This window comes from Diabrotica virgifera, chromosome 9 (assembly GCF_917563875.1).
Source record: "Diabrotica virgifera virgifera chromosome 9, PGI_DIABVI_V3a".
Classification (NCBI taxonomy): domain Eukaryota; kingdom Metazoa; phylum Arthropoda; class Insecta; order Coleoptera; family Chrysomelidae; genus Diabrotica; species Diabrotica virgifera.
The window spans coordinates 184,741,747-184,768,182 of NC_065451.1; the positions used below are offsets into that span (position 1 = coordinate 184,741,747).

Genomic DNA, 26,436 nt, shown 5'->3' on the forward strand with positions numbered 1-26,436 from the left:
AAATTATAGTTATTCTTATGTATCATAATTATTGTGGTTATTACAGTGACCGTATTTTTTAATTAACAATTCAATTGTTGCTAAACTGTTTATTCAATTTCCATTGGCTTCTGGAATTATAATCTATAAGAAAAGAGCTTTTATATTACCAAGTTATTTAATTATTATTTAAACAATTACTTATCTAAAATTTTAGTTCAAAATTAAAGATTTTGTTGGAAAAACCCGCATTTTCCGGGGAAAATTTTCGTCGAAATAAATCGGGGAAAACACGTCTCTATGCAAAATTTAATTACGGTGAATTTTTTTTGGGTGTTTTTGGTGTAAAAGTAAAATCTTTGGAGTTAGAGAGCAAAAATTGAAAAAAAAACACGATTTTCGGGCGCCATTTTGTTTATAAAAAAAGTAGCACACTAGCTGCGGAATTAGCATACCTATATTATTGATATAATATACAATCATAAGATTCGATTTCAGTAATAAAATTGCTGGTAAATAACTTTAATAATAATATTATGTGATGTTTCAACTTTTAAAATGTTTTATTTAGAACAGCGGTTCTCAACCTTTTTGAGTGATGTACCACCTACAGTTATTTTTATTATTTTTGGTACCACCTATATTTTTAAATTGTATTATCAATACTTACTAAGTACTACTATTTTAATTTTTTCTGTGTTTTGTGTACCACCGCCAATAATGATATGTACCACTAGTGGTACATGTACCACAGATTGAGAACCTCTGATTTAGAACATATGTATTTTAATCAATCCTGCGTGAATTTTAGAAAACACATTTGAAGATGATTCCACTGAGAGGCCGAATAGCTAGACAATACCAATATCATGTGGTTCATCTTAAAAACTAGTCTTCCTCTTATCACATCTTCTCATGAAGCACTTTCACTTCTTTTCATTTTATATTTTCATATCCTACTCTAGCTTAAGAAGATTCTTTTATTTATATTCGAGTACTGGCTCAGCTGTTAAAGATATGTTAATACAACCATAATTGGCATAACACCTTTCAAAAGATCTTTGAGGGGGATGAGATATCCATCATGAGAAAATGTGAATGTTATACTTAACTTAAAGTTTATAAATAAATAAATCAATTTTTAATACAATACCCCTAAAACTATTAATGACAAAAATAATTGATTAATATAGTAAAACAATTTCAGAGGAAAAAATATATTTTGTTTCGATCTTCGTTTATCGGAAAGAGAATGAAACAAAACAAACAAAATCATAAAATAATACTTGGTTTCAGTTTATCTATTGGGTTAAATTTTATTCAGACTGAATTTAAAAAGAATTTAGGTAAAAGTAGGGGAGAAAAGTATACTAAATGTGCAGTCACTCGAGCGTTATGGGACCTATTGGGTTGTGAAGAGTAGGTCCTAAAACCAAAAAAAGTTAAGTAAAGTTTTCCATTTTAGTGGGCGCTTGCCATTTTTTAATTTAATTTTCCATTTCTAACAAGGGTTTTTTTCCGATTATAACGCCATCTATCCATAATTCGAAAAAATGTTTCGAATAAAAGTTACATACTTTTACGTAAGGAATCTAAATCTCCAATAAAAAATGGGGGTTCCTATTTAAGATTTTAAAGTAACCCCCCACCTCACCTCTGAGGGGGTCGTGTTTGGTGCCATTCAATAGATTTTTCAAAAATATTGAATAAGTGTATTTTACACTTTTTCGATCTGATGTTCATTTCGCGAAATATCGCGGGATTCGTATTTAAAGTATTAGATTTTCCCCCACCCCTCTCCGTGGGAAGTCGTGTTTGGTATCATTTTTAGTTTTTCGATCTGTCATTCATTTCGCGAAATATTCGCTTTTTTCTTGTGAAACTTTGGGACTCACCCATTTCCTTACGTTCGGCTCAAATCGTCAGATTTTTGAAATATACACTCTTTTGCATTTACTTAACTTACCTTATCTTAATCTGACAATTTCGAGTTTTTTAAGGATAGATTTTTTTTCAGGTCCCCCTTAACGAACTCCCCTGTGTTAAGAGCCACTATATGGTAGTGGTACATCTGTAGGGTACCAGGTTTCTCTCCATATGCCAATCTGACGCGCTCGAGTAACTGCAAAAACCCCTGCTTGGGCTCCCCTATCATAATTATGATATCAGAAATTAAAAAGTATATTTATTTCTCTATCAATAATAACAAAAATCTTCACATACTGCGTGTCTAAAAATAGTAATAGTAATAGTAATCAAAAGAATAAATAATAAGTGTGTAAATACATTAAAATAAAGATAATAATCAAAGTGTTAACAATATAAATATATTAATAAAGAATGCTTCCAATACCCTCTACAGAGTGATGCAGACCAACGAAAGTGTATTAAATAGAACTAGTGTTGCCCAAATGCAAGGACAAGACGAGACAGACAGTCTTGGTCTTGCGCCAATACACCTGGTCTTGGTCTTGGTATTGCGCTCCCGGTCTTTGTCGTGGTATTAAGTCTCGCAAGAGTCTTACAAGTATCTTACGTTAGTCTCTACGCTCTTACGCAACATCGTAGGTACATTTTAAGCTTGAATTAACATAACTTATCACTCCGAGAACAACAAGGATTAAATAAAAAACAATTATTACATTAGACTCGAAGGAAGCTCAATTGCGAATGAAGTTTAGTGATGTCGAAAAAGTAACTATACGTTACCTTATGTTCCTTACTATCCAATACCTAAGTACCGAATACCGAACCGAGAATTATAATATTTCGTTACTTTAAATATTTCAGTGTTTTGTTTACACGGTAGCCGGCATTATCTGTTACTAATTATTTGTCTCCTCACTTTTGAATATTAGCCTCGCTCTTTCAGCGAATTTTGTTTAACTGAATGATTTCATCGTACACTGAGCAGAAACGATATTTAGTCTTAGACCGATAAGATTTGTGGTATTTATATTTCAACTAACTAATAAAGGAAAAAATTTAATCAAAAGCTGTTACTAATTATTTGTCTCCTCACTTTTGAATATTAGCCTCGCTCTTTCAGCGAATTTTGTTTAACCGAATGATCTCATCGTACACTCAGCAGAAACGATGTTTAGTCTTAGACCGATAAGATTTGTGATATTTAGATTTCACCTAACTAATAAGGGAAAAATTTTAATTAGTGGGTTTGTGTCCTTAACAGTATGTATGCTAACCTTATTATATTTTTTCGTGAAAAAGTCGTCTGCTGGGAACGAATAATAATATAATATAATAATATAATATTTATTTAGAAATAACAATAAAGATTTACAAAAAATAAAAAGCATAATGAGTACTACCTAAATAAACATAAATAACTCACTGAAGTTGAGCTACCTTGTATATATATTATTAATATACATACAAAAGTAGCACCCCTTGTGCGTGAGACTTAAAAATATAATATATTAACTTACAATATAAACAAGAACAAAAAATATTTAACAATTGTATAAATGTATACAGTTATATGGGAATTTATAAAAATACTAAAAACTCTAACATTAAATAAGAAAAAAAATAAAAATATACTAATTTTACTATATGTAATTTGTGATATAAATGTGTCCATCAATTCAAGGAATGTTGCAGTTGATAATAAAAATCTCTATAGATGTAAACTTTATTTTCGATATTTATTTCATACTTAAGTTTATTTATTAGAATTGTCCATTAATAAGTTCTTCGCAAAATTTTGTTGATTTGCTCCCAATCCATTGTTTAATTTCATATTTATACCTATGTTTTTTATAATTTTTAAATTGTTTTAAATTATCCGGTAGTAAATTGTACAATTTGGGCCCTATGTAACCAACATATCTTTGGAGGATGGATTTATTACATTTTGGTAGAATTGCATTATGTTTTATATATCTAGTTTGATGGGCATGACTGTTAAAATTTAATATTATCTTTTTTTCATGTATATGTATAAGGGCTTTATAGCAGAATAATTTACGTACAGTTAAAAATTTACTTTCGTTATATAACAGCTCACTAGAATATCTTATATTTTTCCCGTATATAATTCTAATTATCCATTTCTGAATAATATTTATAGAATGCACAAAATATTTCATTTTTGCATTGTAATTATGACGTCGAAGTATGTGTCAAATATATCCAGCGTTCTATTAATGGATACTTTTATTGTTATATTATTTTTTTGCATTTCATAGAATCTCTAAGCATACACATACCCAAACTTATATGGAACCACCATGTATTTCAAAGTAATATTTATTTCTTTTGAAAAAACTTGTTATTGTTGCGAAGAATAAAGGTTTTTATTGAAAATAAACAAATCTATAAGACAATCAGATAGTACAGCTCGGTACGGTATAAGGTTATTTGTTTGAGTTGCAAATTGAACGAAGATAAATAAACTAACTTTTGCGTCCAAAAACGAAAATATGCGTCATATGGGATTATAGAACTTACAACGGGGAAAGATTATTGGCCTTGTGGAGCAAGTAATGTTATCAGAGGGACATAGCTGTAGGCGAGGCGTAACACAGGGCGTTCTGTCCAAAACCTATGCTAGGTAACAGGACTAGGAAAGTTCAAAAATAAAGCAAGGGAAAGTCGCCAAAAAGTAATAACAGCACGCCACGATCGTTTGATTGTCCATTCAGCTGGAAGGCACCCAACCATTTCTCACCTGCAGCTCCAAAGGCAGCTTTTGGAAGCTACAGGTGTAACTCTTTCAGTTGAAACGATAAGAAGAAGAGTTAGTGCCAAGAAGTATAGAGCAGGAGACAATTATGGGTTCCCGAGTTATCCAGGCAGCACAAGATTGATCGCCTAAATTGGTGTCTTCACCACCAAAACTGGAACATTGGGAATTGACAAAATGTGCTATTTTCAGAAAAAGTCAGGATTTGTGTAAAATCAGATGACCCACTAAATCGTGTACTTAGAGGTCGAGGAAGACAAGCAAGAACGGAAACTGTCAGATCTGTTCACAAATATACAAGGGGAAGTGTAATGTTCTGGAGAGGAATTGTGATTCGTATAAAAACTCATTTAATTTTCATCCAATCAACTTTAACTGTTCACAGGTATGTTGATAATCTGTAGTTAGGCTCTAGAGAGGTGCAACAGGAGAACATTTAATTTTCTTACATGATAATGGACCTCCACATACCATTAGAGTGATAGAGACATCATTGAAGCAGAAGGTATCCCTTGTTTGGAGTGGCCTGCTTGCTCACCCTGCTTGTTAACCCTATAGAGAATTTGTGGGATATGCTTAAAAGAAAAATTAGAGCTCACCAAGATAATCCACAAAACACCTCACGGCTAATACAAGCTGCTCTTGAAGGATGGAGCAACCTACCACAATAAAATGTTGATAATTTGATTTCAGTTTGCTTACGCAAACTGAAGCTTGCATAAGGAATAGGGGTGATAACACTGACTAAAAAAAGCGAAAAAATAAATAAAAACAATTTAAACATTATTCGTTTTACATTGAAATTTGTTATGCTATTGACTTTAAAACAACTACATAATTTCAATTTGTTTGTTAATACTTTATTGTTTTATTTAACTGTTATGCATTTGTTATTAAATTGCTTTAAAATGAATATTGTTTGACTTCGTGTGTTCGTTTTTTTTTTAAATTCGCACGAAATAATAAGAAATATCAGGTGATTCCATATAATTTTGGGTGTGTGTATACCCGAACTACTACACTCCCTAAAACGACACTTAGTCCTAACTCCAAGACGCAAGAGGCTCAGAGGCTTAGTCTTGTTCTTGCTCAAATCTTGCACTGTCAGTCTTCGTCTTGCTAAAATAGGCAATCTTGGTATTGGCCTTGCGAAAACGTAAGAACAAGTCCAAGACTGCAAGACCAAGACCGATTTTGGGCAACACTAAATAGAACAAATCCCGTTCGTGAGTTACTGAGAACTATTAAAGTAAGAAAAATGTCGTACCTAGGACATGTTCTTAGAGGAAACCGGTACAGTACCTTCAGCTTATCATGAAAGATAAAATTGAGGCCGCAGGAGGACTCGAAGTAAGCAGATGTCATGGTTCAAGAACATTTGCGATTGGACACGAATATGTAGTGCAGAACAACTATTAGCCGAAGACCTTGTATAACTGGTCAAATTAATTGCCACCGTTAGGGGTACCTAATATGACACTAAAAGAAGAAGAGAAAGCACAGGAGAAATATAAATTTGTAGCGAACTGAATAAGTTTAAGGACTATTTGGTTATGGGGTAATACTGGCCTAGAATTATACCAAATATAGTCTTTCTTTAAGTCTTTTTCGATCAGTCTTTCATGACCCTCAGACTATCTGAAATTGTTTTCAATCAAAATCTGTTCTATTAACCTTTTAAGTTAATTTGTAATATCACTAAATATAAACCTCTGCGCTTCGCGCTTTTTAACAAAATTCCATAGCTTTCTTATTTCTTTTTCTAGCATATTAGCCGATCCAAAAAGGAATGGATGAGATGGGATATAAGATCTATAAACAATATTGTATAAGTTAGACTCAGAAAACCAACGGTTCAATATTGGTATGAGTAAAATTGAGTTTCTTAAAAAGAGTACCGGTAATGTGGATGTCGTCCATCCAAAAGAAATGCGACTTCTGAGCATCCTTGTAAATAGCAAATATTACATCTGGCGTATAGAGCAGCGCCCAACCCGAGCAGTACGCCGGGTACACTCTTTCAGGGTACTCCCAAAAAGACACCCTCCATTTTGACTATAGGACCTTAAAACTAAGCTATTATATCTAGGTGTACAAAATAAACCTTTCCTAGCACCATGAGGGGATAAATCGTAGATCAGTATGCTTTTTAGCTTCAATCTAGGTTGAACAGCATGATTGATAGTACGTCTCCCTGTCTCACTCCCACATTGATGCCAACGTTTCTAAAGATGAAATCATTACAATGTAAGCACACCTTAAAGCTAAAATTGCGCCAAAGAATGATCAAATGCTATATTTGGTCTGTGTTATTCCATGGCACCGAAACTTGGACTCTAAAGGCTGATATGATCAATCGCCTAGAGGCCTTTGAGATGTGGTTGCATAGAACAATGCTCCCAATTTCCTCTACAGCGATGCAAACCAACGAAGCTATTTTAAATAGAGCAAATTTCGTTTATGATTTACTGAAAGCTATTAAAGCAAGGAGAGATACAACATACTTCAGCTGATTATACAGGGGAAAATCCAGGGCAAGAGAAGTGTAGGAAGGAGACTAATCTCGTGGTTGCGTAACTTGAGGGAATGGTACGGATGCACATCAACCGAACTATTCAGAGCAGCAGCATCTAACATCAGAATAGCCTTGATGATTGCCAACCTCCGTCGCGGAGATGGCAGTGAAGAAGATTAAAGCAAGAAAAATTTCATACCTAGGGCATATTCTTAGAGGAACCGGTACAGAACCCTTCAGCTTATCATGAGAGATAAAATCGAGGGTGCAGAGAAATTGGAAGGAAGCAGATGTCATGGCCCAAAATCATTCGTGATTGGACAGGAATACGTATTGCAGAAAATCGTGTACAACTGGCCAATGTAATTGCCAACGTTAGGGGACCTAATATGATACTGACATAAGAAGAAGAAAGCACCAGAGAGATGTAAATTTACAGCGAATTGAATAATTTTGAGGACTATTTGGTTATGGGGTAATACTGGCCTATAATTATACCAAATATAGTCTTTCTTTAAGTCTTTCTCGATCAGTCTTTCATGACCCTCAGACTATCTGAAATTGTTTTCAATCAAAATCTGTTCTATTAACCTTTTAAGTTAATTTGTAATATCACTAAATATAAACCTCTGCGCTTCGCGCTTTTTAACAAAATTCCATAGCTTTCTTATTTCTTTTTCTAGCATATTAGCCGACCCAAAAAGGAATGGATGAGATACGTTATAAGATCTATAAACAATATTGTATAAGTTAGACTCAGACAAAACCAACGGTTCAATATTGGTATGAGTAAAATTGAGTTTCTTAAAAAGAGTACCGGTAATGTGAATGTCGTCTATCCAAAAGAAATGCGACTTCTGAGCCTCCTTGTAAATAGCAAATATCACATCTGGCGTGTAGAGCAGCGCCCAACCCGGGCAGTACGTCGGGTACACTCTTTCAGGGTACTCCCAAAAAGACACCCTCCATTTTGATCTATAGGACCTTAAAACTAAGCTATTATATCTAGGTGTACAAAATAAACCTTTCCTAGCACCATGAGGGGATAAATCGTAGATCAGTAAGCTTTTTAGCTTCAATCTAGGTTGAACAGCATGATTGATAGTACGTCTCCCTGTCTCACTCCCACATTGATGCCAACGTTTCTAAAGATGAAATCATTACAATGTAAGCACACCTTAAAGCTAAAATTGCGCCAAAGAATGATCAAATGCTATATTTGGTCTGTGTTATTCCATGGCACCGAAACTTGGACTCTAAAGGCTGATATGATCAATCGCCTAGAGGCCTTTGAGATGTGGTTGCATAGAACAATGCTCCCAATTTCCTCTACAGCGATGCAAACCAACGAAGCTATTTTAAATAGAGCAAATTTCGTTTATGATTTACTGAAAGCTATTAAAGCAAGGAGAGATACAACATACTTCAGTTGATTATGCGGGGGAAAATCCAGGGCAAGAGAAGTGTAGGAAGGAGACGAATCTCGTGGTTGCGTAACTTGAGGGAATGGTACGGATGCACATCAACCGAACTATTCAGAGCAACAGCATCTAACATCAGAATAGCCTTGATGATTGCCAACCTCCGTCGCGGAGATGGCACGTGAAGAAGATTAAAGCAAGAAAAATTTTATACCTAGGGCATATTCTTAGAGGAACCGGTACAGAACCCTTCAGCTTATCATGAGAGATAAAATCGAGGGTGCAGAGAAATTGGAAGGAAGCAGATGTCATGGCCCAAAATCATTCGTGATTGGACAGGAATACGTATTGCAGAAAATCGTGTACAACTGGCCAATGTAATTGCCAACGTTAGGGGACCTAATATGACACTGACATAAGAAGAAGAAAGCACCAGAGAGATGTAAATTTACAGCGAATTGAATAATTTTGAGGACTATTTGGTTATGGGGTAATGGTGGCCTATAATTATACCAAATATAGTCTTTCTTTAAGTCTTTTTCGATCAGTCTTTCATGACCCTCAGACTATCTGAAATTGTTTTCAATCAAAATCGGTTCTATTAACCTTTAAAGTTAATTTGTAATATCACTAAATATAAACCTCTGCGCTTCGCGCTTTTTAACAAAATTCCATAGCTTTCTTATTTCTTTTTCTAGCATATTAGCCGATCCAAAAAGAAATGGCTGAGATACGTTATAAGATCTATAAACAATATTGTATAAGTTAGACTCAGACAAAACCAACGGTTCAATATTGGTATGAGTAAAATTGAGTTTCTTAAAAAGAGTACCGGTAATGTGGATGTCGTCTATCCAAAAGAAATTCGACTTCTGAGCCTCCTTGTAAATAGCAAATATCACATCTGGCGTGTAGAGCAGCGCCCAACCCGGGCAGTACGTCGGGTACACTCTTTCAGGGTACTCCGAAAAAGACACCCTCCATTTTGATCTATAGGACCTTAAAACTAAGCTATTATATCTAGGTGTACAAAATAAACCTTTCCTAGCACCATGAGGGGATAAGTCGTAGATAAGAAAATTTTTCATAGTTGGCATGTTGACAAATACATCATCATCAGTCTTCAAGATATATTTGGCTTGAGGGCAATGGTAAACGAAATACTTCAAAGTCATCACATGCTTATAAGTCAGATTTCTGTATGTATCTGCGAAACTGCCTTGAATAACGTCATTATGCAACACGTTTTCCGCTTCTATCATCTTCTGTAAGTGCTCGGAATGAGTACCAACACTGCCAACCATAAATAATACTTTCACGTTGTCTTCCTTTTCTCCCCATGTTTCTCTTATAGTCTGCCTCTTTTCAAAGTTTGAAGGCGCTGAATGCACTAATACTAGTAGTAGTAAAGGAATGGTTTCGTTGCAAATGAAGTTAATCATAGAAAAATTAAAGTTGAGATCAATCAGTTGGTTGTAGTCGTTCTCCGGTACGTGAAGAACTTTTTCGGTGAAGCCGGGGTCATCCTTTGTCAATACTGTGTATGGTGTAGATATTGTTGTGGAGGCTGGAACTACTATATAACGAGGGGTTGACAATTCGTGCCATAATAACAACACTATCACAAATCCCAGTAGAAGAACTACCAACTTGGTCCATGGTCTTTTCTCAAGCATGTTCAATTGTCATCCTACAACAAAAAAAATACTTTAGAATAGTTTGTAACAAAGGTTATAGTAGATAGTTATGTGAAGCTTTAAAGGAACAGAAATAGAAACATAGCTTCAAAAGTTATGCATCACCTAAAATTATGTTCATTTTCATAGTAGTTGATTTTTTCGTGGACAAATCAACGGATTCCGCCAATTTTTTCTGTTATTTTAGATTTTCCCTTGGTATTTACACAGTTGGGCAAAGGTTTACTGAAACTTCTTTTCTGAACTTATACCAGGTGGAAGAAAAGAAATATTTTTCTTCGACTTCGACACAAAAGGGATACAATGGACGTTAACCACACGCCTAAGCGACAGGGTCGGATTTAAGGGGGGCCGGCTGGGCAGCTGCCCGGGGCCCCCACATCCCGGGGGCCCCACAAAGCCCTAAACTTAAAAAAAATCAGCACATTATTCAAATGGAATAATTTTTGTCATTCAATTAACTGTGGTATTTCGTTACACGGAGGGTTTCACTCATGTTGAAAGGTTTCTCATATTTTTGCCAACTCACGGTCATAAAGCAGAAGATATATTTAATTCTCTAATGAGGTTCTTGTAAGAATATGATAATGACTTACTTGTATTGAGATGTTGAAAAACTGCAGGGGACAGTCCTAGGACAACGCATCCGTTATGATTGAAAAATACAATGGTGTTAGGCTAAAATTAGATAACATATATATGTATAATATTTTGGCGTTGTGGATTCCGTGTGCCGCCCACTCTCTAAATTTAGTTGCAAAAGCTGCAGCTGAGTGTTATCTCCTGCTATCATAGCATTATTTGATTTCTTGGAAGGACTATATGAACAATATGTATTTTTCACTTCCTCTACATATAGATACAACTTGGTAATCGAATGTTTAAAAGCTGCGTCTTTAACCTTCGGATGACCAGGGTAAATTTTGACCCCAATGCATGTTTTATTTAATAAATTCAGAAATATTTTCAATTTTAAACTCATTATTTTTTTATTTGACTTTAATATCATTCTAGATACACTCATATTTTGTAATAAAAAAAATTCAATATATTTTACGAAAAAAGGGTAGTTATAAGGGGTCAAAGTCGCGGTTTTTATTATATTTTTTTTTGTGACGCTCATGATCGTGATAGTGCACCAAAATTTGGTAATAAGTAGTTCATGACGTAACTAAGTAAAATCTCAGGGGCGGAACGCTGCGTGGCCGACAAAGGGGTGGCGGCAGGGGTGAATGTAAAAATTATAAGGGATTTTTTGTGACGGTCGTGATCGAGATAGTGAACCAAAATTTAAGAGTAAGTAGATCATGACGTAAATAAGCAAAATCTCCAGGGGCGTAAACCAGAGTTGGGGATGAGGGTAGTTTTAAGGGGTCAAAGTCGCAGTTTGTATTATTTTTTTTGTGACGCAGCACAACATTTGTCCCCCACGCAGCGTTCCGCCTCTGGAGATTTTACTTAGTAATATCATGATCTATTTATTCACAAATTTTGGTGCACTATCTTGACCAAAAACGGCAAAAAAACCTTTATATTTTTATAGTCACCCCTGCCTACCACCCCTTTGTACCCCAAGTAGCGTTCCGCCGCTGGAGATTTTACTTTGTTACGTCATGATCTGCTTACTCCCAAATTTTGGTGAACTATCTCCATCATGAGCGTCACAAAAAAAATAATATAAACCGCGAATTTTACCCCTAATAACTACCCTCGTCCCCCACTCTGGTTTCCGGCTCTGGGGATTTTACTTAGTTATGTCATGGTCTACTCATTCCCAAATTTTGGTGCACTATCTCAATCACGAACGTCGCATAAAACTTTGTCGGCCACGCAGGGGTTCCACTCCTGGAGATTTTATATAGATACGTCATGATCTACTTATTCCCAAATTTTGGTGCACTATCTCGATCATGAGCGTCAGAAAAAAAATAATAAAAATCGCGACTTTGACCGCTTATAACTACCCTCGTCCCCAACTCTGGTTTCCGGCTTTGGGGATTTTACTTAGTTATGTCATGGTCTACTTATTCCCAAATTTTGGTGCAAAATCTCAATCACGAACGTCGCAAAAAACCCCTTATATTTTTTATATTAACCCTTACCCCCACCCCTTTGTCAGCCACGCAGCGTTACGCCCCTAGAGATTTTACTTAGTTACGTCATGACTAGTGCAACTCCAATTTAGTCAAATTCGGGACAAGGCTGAAAAAACTACCTAAAATCCGGGACTTTTCAATGAAAATCTGGCCATTTTTTTTAATATAAAACTTGATTATCATCATTTTATAGACTATTATTTAGGGTCATTCCATTTCAAATCACTCTGTCACTTGTATTGTTATATCTTCTCCATCAATGTTAACCTCTGTTGGTGATTGAGTTAAGTATTCGTCCCTATTTTCTGTCAGTAGTTCCCCATAGTACTTTTCCCATTTTTGTGTGGATATTAATTGAATGTTTGTGTCCATATTATTTATCACGCACAAAATCCGCTTCTATCTCTCCGACTACTAAGAGTACCAAATAAGAAGTTAAAACTATACAAATATACGCCTAGTACTAACATATGGAGGAAGAAGTATAGGCAGGAGAGTGTCTTAGTTGAAGAATTTAAGGGGCTGGTTTAAATGCATTTCCATAGAACTCTTCAGAGCAGCGGTGGATAGAGTAAAGATAGAGATGATGATATCCAACCTCCGAATAGGAAACGACTTTAACAAAAAGTATCTAATGAAAAAATGTTAAGATGTTTCGAAAGAAAAGTATTTACATACTAGGACAAATCTGTGAAGCAGTGGATGACAAGGGAGTGTGGAGAAGACGATACAACTTCTAACTTTATAGAGTAGACCTTAGTCGAGGAAATGAAACTGAAAAAATGGCAAAACCTCGCAATTTTTTCGTCCAGCACCGATTTGTACAAAAATTTGGGATTATGCTCATTTCACACTCTAGTTCACTTTCTATATTGAGCCGTTGTACGCTTTTGGTTTTTTAAGGGCGAAAACTACCCCTAAAAAACTACTTGTAAAAAATTATAAAATCATTACGATAACTTTCCTGATGAGAACTAAAGGGTTCGAAATGGCCATAGAAAGGGGGTAATGGTCTCTGAATTGAAAATAAAAATAATGCCTTCTTCTACCTACGTTCTTAGTCACGTTTTGAGTATTAGGAGACAGTTTCGTTGATCTTTGCCTCGATGAATTGACGTGTAGTGGAGTGCAACTATTTAGACCCCCACGTCTCTGCATTCATCACCCTTTATTCCTTGTAAATTGTAGAAGGATGGGGCATAGGTATAAGAGAGAATCTGTTTCCGAACTAAGAAATCCAAAGATTTTATTAAAATTTTTAAACATTTATTTGTTTAAAGATGGAGTCTTTTGGTTTCGACAATTTGTATAAAATAGCATTTTAAACTTTAATATTGTCAACATTTGGTTCTTATTAGTTATTAGTTACATAATGATTGTTTTATGCTTTAAGATATACGATCATAATATTTCAACCCTTAAAATCACCCTTGTTGGAGCTAGATATAAAAAATTTACTTATCCTAAAAGAATAATTTCGGTTTGCATCGATTTACACAAAAATTTGGGATTAGGATCATCTCACCCTGTACTTCATATTCTATATCATGCTCAAACTCAAGCTCATGCTTCATATTCTATATCATGCCTTATTATCAAAAATTATATAAAAACATTGTAAACTTTAATATAGGTAAAATTTGGTTTTGTCGGCTAAAAATAATGATGGTTTTATGCTTTAGGATATAATATCATAATATTTCAACCCTAAAAACCAGCCTTAATTACATTACAATAGACAAAGTCGATAATTTAATAGATCTTTACAGAAGAAAAGTAGAATTAAAGAATTACAAAAACATTTATTTACACAAAAATACGAATTTACAAATATGTAGAAGTACAAATACAAATAGTTTTTAAGTCATCTTCCAGTATACGAACCAGTTCTGTGGTATTATACATGCATTGAAAATTTTCCATAAGCGGACTATTCGAATATTTCGAAACAAAAAATTTGTTTTATAAACATAGCTCCTACATTTTTGGCTATAAAAGTTTTTTTAAAAATAATTTTGTAGGATTTTTGAAAAGCTATAAGACTGTGTAAATTAAATTCCGTAAGATCCCTTAGTTTTTATTTGGGGTGGGTTTAAAGGGCTGGAATAAGGGGGTGTTTGCTCGTAAATAGAAGTTTTAAACAGCTATATCTCGCTAACTGTTCACTGTAATGAAAATCTATGCACAAAATAGTTTTAGATATTAAAAAGCTACAATTTAGTAATCCATCATTTTTTTTGTATCTCCAGTATTTTCGGAGATATTTTGAAGTAAAAGGTGAAAAATACGAAATTGTAAAAAATCAATTTTTCTTTAAACTTCAATTTTTCTAAAATTAGGCTTTTTAAATAGGTTAAATTTCTTGGGTGTATTGACAATACAAATATAAAAGGAAGTACAGAAAGGTGAAGACCAATTTTTAATTAGGAGGGTAGTTGGGGGTAATTTTCACTGTTTTTTTCTTAGAGACAAGCAGGTACCGACCTTTTTTTGATCATAAGTCGCTCTATTTTCATGCTAGAAATTTTTTATTATTACTCTTTAAAATGTTTAATTGTATACTTGAAAAAAGAAAATTTAAGTTTTCTTCTAAAAATGCAAACTTTTCCCGTTATTTGGCTTTGAATATTTAAAATTATGCATTTGACGAGAAAAGCTAACCTTTAACATGCCGTATCTCGGTTTGTATTGGTCTTAAAGACATCATAGAAAAAGAATTTGGTTTGTGTTACTAAAAGATACAATTTTGTTATCTGCAGTTTTTTTGATTAAATGCATATTAGTCGGAGAGGTAGAAGCGGATTTTGTGCGTGATAAGTAATATGGAAAAACTATACGGGGATATGTTGAATTAGTTGTGTACATGACTTACACCAACTACCGGAAACCAGAGTTGGGGCCGAGGGTAGTTATAAGGGGTCAAAGTCGCGAATTTTATAATTTTTTTTATGACGCTCATGATCGAGATAGTGCACCAACATTTGGGAATAAGTAGGTCATGACATAACTAAGTAAAATCTCTAGGGGCGGAACGCTGCGTGGCCGACAAAGGGGTGGGGGTAGGGGTGAATATAAAAAATATAAAGGGTTTTTTGCGACGTTATTGATCGAGATAGTGGACCAAAATTTGGGAATAAGTAGACCATGACATTACTAAGTAAAATCCTCAGAGCCGGAAACCAGAGTTGGGGGTGTGGGTAGTTATAAGGGGTCAAAGTCGCCGTTTTTATTATTTTTTTTTGTGACGCTCATGATCGAGAGAGTGCACCAACATTTGGGAATAAGTAGGTCATGACGTAACTAAGTAAAATCTCCAGGCGTGGCACGCTGTGTGGCCGACAAAGGGGTGCGGCAGGGGTGAATACAACAAGTATAAGGGGTTTTTTCCGACGTTCGTGATAGAGAGAGTGTACCAAAACTTGGGAATAAGTAGACCATGACATAACTAAGTAAAATCCTCAGAGCCGGAAACCAGAGTTGGGCATGAGGGTAGTTATAAGGGGTCAAAATCGCCGTTTTTATTATTTTTTTTATGACGCTCATGATCGAAATAGTGCACCAAAATTTGGGAATAATTAGGTCATGACGTAACTAAATACAATATCCAGGGGTGGAACGCTGCGTGGCCGATAAAGGGGTGGGGGTAGGTGTGAATATAAAAAATATAAGGGGTTTTTTGCGACGTGCTAGATTGTGATAGTGTACCAAAATTTGGGAATAAGTAGACCATGACGTAACTAAGTAAAATCCCCAGAGCCGGAAACCAGAGTTGGGGATGGGGGTGGGGTCAAAGTCGCAGTGTGTATTATTTTTTTTGTGACCCGGCACAACATTTAACCCCCACGCAGCGTTCCGCCCCTGGAGATTTTACTTAGTAATGTCATGATCTACTTATTCCCAAATTTTGGTGCAATTTCTCGATCACGAACGGCAAAAAAACCCCATATATATTTATACTCACCCCTGCCTACCACCCCTTTGTACCCCAAGTAGCGTTCCGCCCCTGAAGATTTTACTTAGTTACGTCATAACCTACTTACTCCCAAATTTTGGTGCACAATCTCCATCATGAGCGCCACAAAAAAAATAATAAAAACCGCGACTTTTACCCCTCATAACTACCCTCGTCCGCCACTCTGGTTTCCGCCTCTGGGAATATTACTTACTTATGTCATGGTCTACTTATTCCCAAATTTTGGTGCACTATCTCAATCACGAACGTCGCAAAAAACTCGTTACGTTTTTTTATATTCACCCCTGCCCCACCCCTTTGTCGGCCACGCAGCGTTCCACTCCTGGAGATTTTACTTAGTTACGTCATGACCTACTTATTCCCAAATTTTGTTGCGCTATCTCGATCATGAGCGTCACAAAAAACATAATAATAAAAAACAGAACTTTGACCCCTTATAACTACCTTCCTTCCCTACTCTGGTTTCCGGCTCTAGGGATTTTAATTATTTATGTCATGGTCTACTTATACCCAAATTTTGGTGCAGTATCTCAATCACGAACGTCGCAAAAAACCCCTTATATTTTTTATATTCACCCCTACCCCCACCCCTTTGTCGGCCACGCAGCGTTGAGCCCCTAGAGATTTTACTTAGGTACGTCATAACCTACTTATTCCCAAATTTTGGTGCACTATCTCGATCATGAGCGTCATAAAAAAAAATAATAAAATCCGCGACTTTGACCCCTTATAACTACCCTCGACCCCAACTCTGGTTTCCGGCCGTTGGTGAAAGTCATGTACACAACTAATTCAACATATTCCCGTATAGTTTTTCCATATTACTTATCACGCACAAAATCCGCTCCCAGCTCTTAGACTATATTTTTCGAGGTATTATCAAAGAACTCTCTAAAAAAGTCGATATTTTCGTCGAAAAACTGTTACTTTCAAGCGCGAATAACTCGAAAAATATTAGTTTTACGAAGAAAATGTAAAAAACATTTTTTTCTTAGAATTACTTTTTACATCGATTTTCATGGTTAAAATGTAATAAAAAATTCCCACCCCCGAGATGGGGTGGCAACCACCCCCAAGGTTTTAGCGTACAGCGGCATGATATAGAAAATGATCCTTGGACTATTTCCTACCTTCTGTGAAAATTTTAAGCCAAAAATTAGCCAATTTTAAGAAAAAAATTGCGAGCCAAAATGCTTCATTTCCTAGACAATCCCACCTTGATAGACCAATTGATCAGAAAAGAAGAGGAATCGGCCAGAACAAGGTTCCTTGGCATCATCGATGAAGATATGAGAAATATGAGAATACGTGCTTGGCGGTGTAAGACGATAAATAAGAACGACTGGAGATCAAGTCTTGAAGAGGCTGGGACCCATACAGGTTTGTAAGGCCATAATGATGTTGATGTAGCTAATGTAAAGTTTTAATATTGTTATAATGTAAATATTTTTGGTGCAAAAAATCGATCCACTAAAAATTTGGTCATTTTTGATGTTTCGAATTTCCTAAACCTGTTGTCCGATTTAAGTGATTTTTTACCACGGTATAGCCTTATTCATTGGCAGCATCGCTGTAATAATATACTAACAGACAGTCAAACTGTCATCGTATACCGGGTGTACGAATCAAACTGTGCTTTTTGGATTATTCTATCATTTGTAAAATACTGAAATTAAAACCCAACTATAGCCTCAGGTTTTCTTAACATTTTGTCTTTCGATTCATTCGCTTATGTTGGATAATACAAAAGTTAGGTACTTTAACAACTGGCCATGTTCGTCATCAGTACAGTGTGTTTTCTAAATAAGTGCGACAAACTTACTGACGAATTATTTATTGCTTTAAAACCAGTTAAGATATGTAAACAAAATTTGGTGAGTTTTAAGACGTAGTTATTTCACATTTTTTAAAATACAATTAAAAATTGTATATTCACCATTGGCGTGCGTACGGGTAATATTATCGGTCATAATACCCGTTTGCGCGCCAATGGTGAATATTAAATTCTTAATTGTATGTCAAAAAATGTGCAATAACTACGTCTTAAAACCCACCAAATTTGATTTGCATATCTCAACTGGTTTTAAAGCAATAAATAAATCGTCAGTTTTTAAAAAAAATTGAACATCCCATATCTCGGAAACGAAGCGTTTGCGGACATACGATTATAAAGCAAATTGCCAGTATTTTCTCATGTAAAATTACCCCTTAAAGTTTGTCGCACTTATTTAGAAATGATGACGAACATGGCCAGTTGTTAAAGTACCTAACTTTTGTATTATCCAACATAAGCGAATTAATCGAAAGACAAAATGTTAAGAAAACTTGAGGCTATAGTTGGGTGTTAATTTCAGTATTTTATAAATGCTAGAATAATCCACAGGGTGATGCGAACTTTGAGAAAAAACACAGTTTGATTCGTACACCCGGTATCCAATGACAGTTTGACTGTCTAGCAACAATATTATTATAGCGATATTGTTAATGAATTAGGCTATAACGTGGTAAAAAATCATTTAAATCGGACACCAGGTTTAGGAAATTCGAAACATCAAAAATGACCAAATTTTTAGTGGATCGATTTTTTTGCACTGCAGTGTAGTTTAGTAAAAATTTTCGATTAAATGATTATAATAGTCAATGATACATAAAGATATTAACAGTTAAAGAAAACCTACTTACATATTTTTGTACAAACATTAATAAAAGTGAAATAAAAAACACAAAACACTATCGAAAAACACAAAAAACTATCGAAAAACACAAACTATCAAAAAACTTATATTATCAACTTTTGTTGCTTAATGTACGCAACGTGAAGATGAAAATCAAATTAGATTAACATATTCTAAACAGCGGTACGATCTAAATATTGTTATGCATACTTAATTCATGACATAAAAAAAATTCTGTATCAAAGAATACAGAACCGATAAAAAACCCAATAACCTTGAAAAGTTAAAACCAGAATACCCGTATCTGTAAACTACAAAGTATAATTAATAATCAATTATATAATTTTGCAATCAACGATTCCATGAACTTTGAAAAATCGCCACAAACAGGAAAGTACGTGGTATAAATATTCAAGAAAATTTATAGAATCTTTTATGGAGTGTTTGTGTGTTTTTTAGCCGTAGGAGGCTGTCTACCTGTGAAAAATCATCGATTTCACGTAAAAATCTTAGGCAGGTATTTTAGTCTAAAAGCTAGTGAACGCTCCGACTAACGGTCGTCCTGTAAAGCTAGAAATTTGTCTAGTGATTCATAGCACACCAAGGCAAAAAACCATGACCTGGCAGGCATCAGCCGTGCACGTGTATCTATCAGGTGAATCGAAAAGTGCAAATTTAGGGGGTAAAATAAACTTTCTCCTGTAAAGTTTAAATTTAAGTATGTGTTTGAGTAAGTCATTTAGAAGAAATGTGTACAATGACAGGCGATTCTGAAGAGCATAAGACCTTGCCAGGCGAGGGTAAAGATTAGGGGTTTTTCCTAAAATTATTTTTTTTGCATCGAACAAAGTTTTTGGTTTTTGAATCATTCTAAACAGAAAAGGTCTTTAGTGATTTTCTCTTAGGTTAATAGTTTTTGTTATATATAAGCGAGTAAAAATTTTGAAAATTGCGAAATCGGCCATTTTTAGCCCTGAATCGGACATTTAACTAAAAATTTCAATGTTGCCAAGGTAGGTAGATATTCTTTAAACATTGATTGATGAAAACCCGAAGAGTTTTTTGCAATACAATGTCAAAAACCTCTTTGTTTTTAATTTCTAATCAAGCGTACGCGACACTGTAGTATAAGTGAGGACGTTTGAGTTTGCATAAATTCATTATCTCGAAAAAGGGCAAATTTAAAGAGAAATCCTCAGACAGGTCGATGTTTATTCTCAAATTAGGACTTTTTGGCATATATATAATACTAGTGACGTCATCCGTCTGGGTGTGATGACGTAATCGATGATTTTTTAATGAGAGAGGGGGTTGTGTGATAGCTCATTTGAAAGATTATTTAATTTTCTATTCAGTAATATAAACTTTAACATAATTATTTATACAGGGTGTAAAACAATTTTTTTCCTCTTTTTGTCTAAATTAATTTAATAAAAAAATTTTTTTGTACACCCTGTATAAATAATTATGTTAATGTTTATACCACTGAATAGAAAATTAAATAACCTTTCAAATGAGCTATCACACAACCCCTACTCTCATTTAAAAAAAATCGTCGATTACGTCATCACGCCCAGACGGATGACGTCACTAGTATTATATATATGCCAAAAAGTCCTAATTTGAGAATAAAAATCGACATGTCTGAGGATTTCTCTTTAAATTTGCCCTTTCTCGAGATAATGAATTTATGCAAACTCAAACGTCCTCACTTATATACTACAGTGTCGCGTCCGCTTGATTAGCAATTAAAAACAAAGGGGTTTTCGATATTGTATTGCAAAAAAACTCTTCGGGATTTCATCAATCAATGTTTAAAGAATATCTACCTACCTTGGCAACATTGAAATTTTTAGTTAAATGTCCGATTTAGGGTTAAAAATGGCCGATTTCGCAATTTTCAAAATTTTTAATCGCTTATATAACAAAAACTATTAACCTAAGAGAAAAGTCACTAAAGACCTTTTCTGTTTGGAATGATTCAAAAAACCTAAAAAAACTTTGTTCGATGCAAAAAAAAATAATTTTAGGAAAAACCCCTAATCTTTCCCCTCGCCTGGCAAGGTCTTATGCTCTTCAGAATCGCCTGTCAATGTACACATTTCTTCTAAATGACTTACTCAAACACATACTTAAATTTAAACTTTACAGGAGAAAGTTTATTTTACCCCCTAAATTTGCACTTTTCGATTCACCTGGTAGATACACGTGCACGGCTGATGCCTGCCAGGTCATGGTTCTTAGCCTTGGTATGCTATGAATTATCACTAGACAAATTTCTAGCTTTACAGGACGACCGTTAGTCGGAGGGTTCACTAGCTCTTAGACTATTTGAAGGTTCTAAACGAGGGATAACCGATGACAAATCATTGAGGCGATACAGTTGATTTTGCGTTGTTTTTTAAATCATAAGAAGTAAAAACAACCTAAAAATGTGAGCATTATCATAACGAAAACTTTGTTTACTTATGTACCTATTTAAATTCACAATATTATGGAAAACTCCTATAATGAAAAGTTGTTTAGAATTAAAAACCATGTTTTAGTATGCAATTATATCATTCTAATTTAAATGTGTATTGTGAACTATAAGCCAAGCCGCACACCAAAGAAACATGAAGCGAAAAACATGAAACATGAAACGAAAAACATGTTTCATGAAAAGAAAACACTGCTAAACAAATCTCAAATTCCGCCTACCAATGAAACGAGTGTGATTCATGCTCATGGCACATTTTTATTTTCGGAGAGTTTAATAAATGGCCGGACATATATTTGTTTAGCAGTGGTTTATTTCCATGAAACGTAATTTACGTTTCATGTTTCTTTGATGTGCGGCCTGCTTTAAGGTACTTTACCCTTGAGCGAAAGTCATATGATTTAATATATACATAAATACCGGATGTCCACTTATATGTTCCCCCATTTTAACTGCCTATAACTTCTAAACGGCTCAAGATAGAAATATGCGGTTTTCGCTGAGATGTTTTATTTTAGTACAAGTTTTGTCTGAATGGATTGAATTTTTTATATCGCTTTCAAATACGAAAAAAAATGGCGGATTTTTGAAAAAGAAGTTGTTGACTTTTTTTTTAATGGAACACCAAGTATATTTTTTTGTAAATTGAAATAAAGGTCATTCACCTATCCAGTGATATAAAGTTTTTTAAAATCGGTTTTCAAATCACTGAGTAATTAATTTTTAAAATGAGAGGCGCATCGTGGATTTATGCACTTATTAAGCAAATTTAATTATGGTATGTGATTTACACATTGCATATGGATATCACATAATAGACCAGGACGGATCTGTGAAAAAAGGTCTGTTTTTGGATGTGCGAGGTGCCCGAGGTGGCATTCGGATTTTTGCAGATAAAGTTAGTAGGTGACAGCTTCAATAATAATAATTGACTTGTGCTCCTTCTCAAATATGCCCGGAACATTAATAAAAAAATTAAAATATTTAAAAATTTCAAAAAATATCAATTTTTTTCAACTTTCTTTGCTTATAACTTTAAAACGATTTATTTTGGAACAAAGTCGTAGAGAAATAAAATAAGGATAATTAAATTTTGTATGATATACGACTGGTTTAAAATGTCTTAAATTATTACCCTTTCTGCAAATAGCAATAAATACAAAATAAGGGGGCAAAATAAGCCTGTTTTTATTCAATGTTTTTCATCCACTTTGGTTGCACTTAGAACCTTCGTAATTCGTTTAGAAAATTCTTACAACATACTTAATCCGTCCACCAAATTTCATTAAAATCGACTTAATGGATTTTGCATAATAATTTTGCAATCTAAATTTTTTTTAAAAAGTTAAAATTTTTTAAAAACTTTCGTAACAATTAAGTTCAATTGAAATGCTAATTAGGAGGTGATTTTTCCGATTTCTTACCAAAAAATCGGACCAACTTTATTTTGAGCGTAACTTGTTTACTTTTATGTTATTTTATTTTTAAAACAGAAATAAGCATTTTTTTTAAACACTTTAAAAAAGTTAAAATGAGTTTTTCCCAAATAGTGCTTCGTTTTTTGGTTATGGCACGTTAAAATATTCGATTTGGAATTTGACGAATATGAACCTATTTTTCATTAGCTATAACTCTGCTTGTAGTAGGTACAGTGACCTAATATATACACCATGTTTTTCACTTTTTTACGTGCTATATTTTTGTTAACAATTTTTTTTTCGACCAAATACTTACTTTTTGATTGCGAAAAACCGTCTGTAAACGTGGTTATTTTGTAGAAAAATTAACATATTCACTCGCAAATAACTCGAAAAGTATGAACTTTGTGAAAAAACTTTATAGAATAAAAGTTGCTTAGAATTAGTAATTTTATCCATTTCCGGACTTATTTCGAACATATATTTTTCACCCCCGAAGGGGGTGAAACTCACCCCTAGGGCAAAAGCACACATCGGCACAATATCACTTTTTTTTTTCTTTGACTTGTTATCTATATGTATGCCAAATTTCATATCAATACAAGCGGTTCTTTTAAATTTAGAGGTTATGCAATATTTTACTTTAAGCCAAGCCGCACACCAAAGAAACATGAAGCGAAAAACATGAAACATGAAACGAAAAACATGTTTCATGAAAAGAAAACACTGCGAAACAAATCTCAAAGTCCGCCTACCAATGAAACGAGTGTGATTCATGCTCATGACACATTTTTATTTTCGGAGAGTATAATAAATGGCCGGACATATATTTGTTTAGCAGTGGCTTATTTCCATGAAACGTAATTTACGTTTCATGTTTCTTTGATGTGTGGCCTGCCTTAAAGAACGTACTAGTATACTCACACTTATACCTTGTTCTCCCTACAGGGTATCTCAAACTTAACATACGAAAAACATGTCTTTTCTTCCACTTGGTATAAGTACAAAAATAATTTGAGTAAACCTTTGCCTAAGTGTGTAAATACCAAAGAAAAATCTAAAATAATAAACAAAAATTAGCGAAGTCCGTTAATCTGTTCATGAAAAAATAAACTATGAAAATGAGCATAATTTTAGGTGATTCACTTTTGAAACTATGTTTATTACCAGTAATTACTTACCTTGCCACTATAATTTAGAATCAATAAAATTTGTAATTTTCTTATATTTTTGCACTAATAATTGTCTATTTCTCTAAATGAACATAAACCACATTATCTGTTAAAAGCCATATTTTTGCTTGTCTTGTACACTCGACAGTGCTTCAAATATAGAGAGAATTTGCCATTAATTTTCTCAACACAGCGGACTGTTACTTGAAGTCAAAGCTTTCATCCCTTAACCAAAATAGTCACAAATTCTTGAAATGTTTTATAACAAGAGAATTATTTAAAATTCCCTGTAAACAGTTCCCGGTAAAAGAAACGTACGCGTATACTTCACACCATATCTAAAAGTAGATTAAAAAAAATTAGTCCTTTTCGTAAAAAAAGCAAAGTACTTAATATTCGATTTTTTTTATCTTATCTTCTGTTTGCATCTGACTAACTTGAACGGTGTGTTTTTTATATCAAATCTAATTTTTATACATTGATAAGTTACCAATGTATAATCAATTATAAACAATTTTTTCTCGCATCTACTATAAAAAGACAAGTCGAAAAGCTCGTTGGAAAAAATATTTCCATGAGATTTTTTTGCAGAATCGCTTTCTTGAGATACTCCAGAATAATGTTAAAGTGGTTGTCCATGCGAAAAGTGGTCCTTTTTTTATGTTTTTGGACTATTCTGAACAAAAAAGGTCTGTTGTAATTTCTCTTTAAAGTTGATAGTTTTCGAGTTCAAACAATTTAAAACTGAAATAAGGCAAAGATCAATGGAAAGCTAACACAGTTTATACTAGTATAAAGCGGAGTCAGACAAGGTGATTCGTTAAGCCCACTGCTCTTTAATATAATAATGGACGAAATACAGTCGAACCCGCTTATTAGAATACCGGTTAAAGGAATATCCCGGTTAAAGAAATAGAAATTTGAGGTCCCAAAACGTTTTTACTAGTCTTATATGATCGGTTATTAGAATATCCCTGTTATAGGAATACTTTTTCTTGGCACGACGGCTATTCCAATAAGCGGGTTCGACTGTAATACAAGCAGTATCTACGTAAAGGTCATGGTTACAGAATGGGGAACAAAAAAATCCAAATATTATGTTATGCAGACGACGCCGCATTAAAGTCGCGTTTACACGATGGCAATTGGCGAGACAATTGTCATTGGACAATTGTCATCACGTGGTTGCGGATTGTCGGAGGCCAGTCCAGTTGAAAGAGAAGATGTTAACACGGGGCCAACTATTGCCATGGCAGTAGACAGCTGAAACATGACCGACTGCTCGTCATCTAGAGGGAACTGGCAAAAAACAATACAGCACTATCACTGGCCTACACCGTTCACACGGCGCCAATTGTCGCGACAATTGAGATTTCGAGTGGTGGGGGGCTCACTGGGCGCAGCTCATTGTGTAAGGAAAGTTGAAGGGTTGGTATACAATTAACCCTTATAGTCCTTATTTAAATAATTACTACTTCAGCTGCTACAACATACTTTACTTACAAGTCTTCGAAGTGTATTATAAACAATAACATTATATCAGCCAAACCATGTCGCAATTCTACGTACAATAATATAATTCCTTCTCTCGTGTTTTGTCGTCTATTTTATATTTTATTCTTAACTCAAAACAACACGTCTTATGGATTCACCTGAGTTCAATGTCACTTCACTAATACATATCTTATAAGGTTATTTAAAATTAACTTAAAACATATTATTCTATACAGATTGTCCTAATGATATTACATTCAGTCTACTCCCGGAGACAACTGAATTTTGGGCCAATTGTGAGGGCAGTTGGCAAGGCAATTGGCCTGAAGTGTTTACACGAAGACAATAATTTCATGCCAGTCAGTTGTCTTCTGACAATTGTCTCGCCAATTGCCATCGTGTAAACGCGACTTAATCGCCGAGACAGAAGACGATTTCCAAAGATTAACTAACACACATCTTCAATACAACTAACAGCCAAGAAATACAATATGATAATATCAGTAGAAAATACCAAATGTGTATGACAATATCTAAATACCCATTACGATGTAAAATCGAAATTGATCTGAAAATAAAGCAGGAAGGAAGGTTTAGATATCTGCGAATAGATATAGCTAGTTATACAGATGTTGAAGAAGAAGTACGACAACAAAGCTTAAAAGCAAGACAAGCGGCGGGATCTCTTAATAACACAATCTGGAAGAACAAAAACCTAAGACAAGACACAAAAGCAAGAATCTATAAAGCAGCAATTAGACCTATATTGACATACACGGCGGAGACAAGACCTGACACACCTAAAACGAGAC

At 34.3% G+C, this 26,436-nt stretch overlaps 1 protein-coding gene across 1 annotated transcript; it reads right to left on the reverse strand.

Annotated features, from left to right (window-relative positions):
* Nucleotides 1-3,238: 3,238 nt before the first annotated feature.
* Nucleotides 3,239-24,484, reverse strand: LOC126891596 (beta-1,3-galactosyltransferase 1-like). The gene is made up of 3 exons (XM_050660775.1): nucleotides 24,140-24,484; nucleotides 9,238-10,310; nucleotides 3,239-8,344 (listed from the first exon to the last, which is right to left on the reverse strand). Exons 2-3 carry the CDS (start codon nucleotides 10,294-10,296, stop codon nucleotides 7,799-7,801), a joined length of 1,605 nt encoding a protein of 534 aa, XP_050516732.1. The 5' UTR covers nucleotides 10,297-10,310; nucleotides 24,140-24,484; the 3' UTR covers nucleotides 3,239-7,798.
* Nucleotides 24,485-26,436: the final 1,952 nt, after the last annotated feature.

Bases quoted from the DNA above. Each gene is read 5' to 3' on its own strand.
- LOC126891596 (XM_050660775.1), bottom strand. From the start codon at position 10,296: ATGCTTGAGAAAAGACCATGGACCAAGTTGGTAGTTCTTCTACTGGGA. The intron at 8,345-9,237 runs TAACTTTAAAGG...TTTCATCTTTAG, and splicing joins TATTTAGTGATATTACAAAT to AAACGTTGGCATCAATGTGG.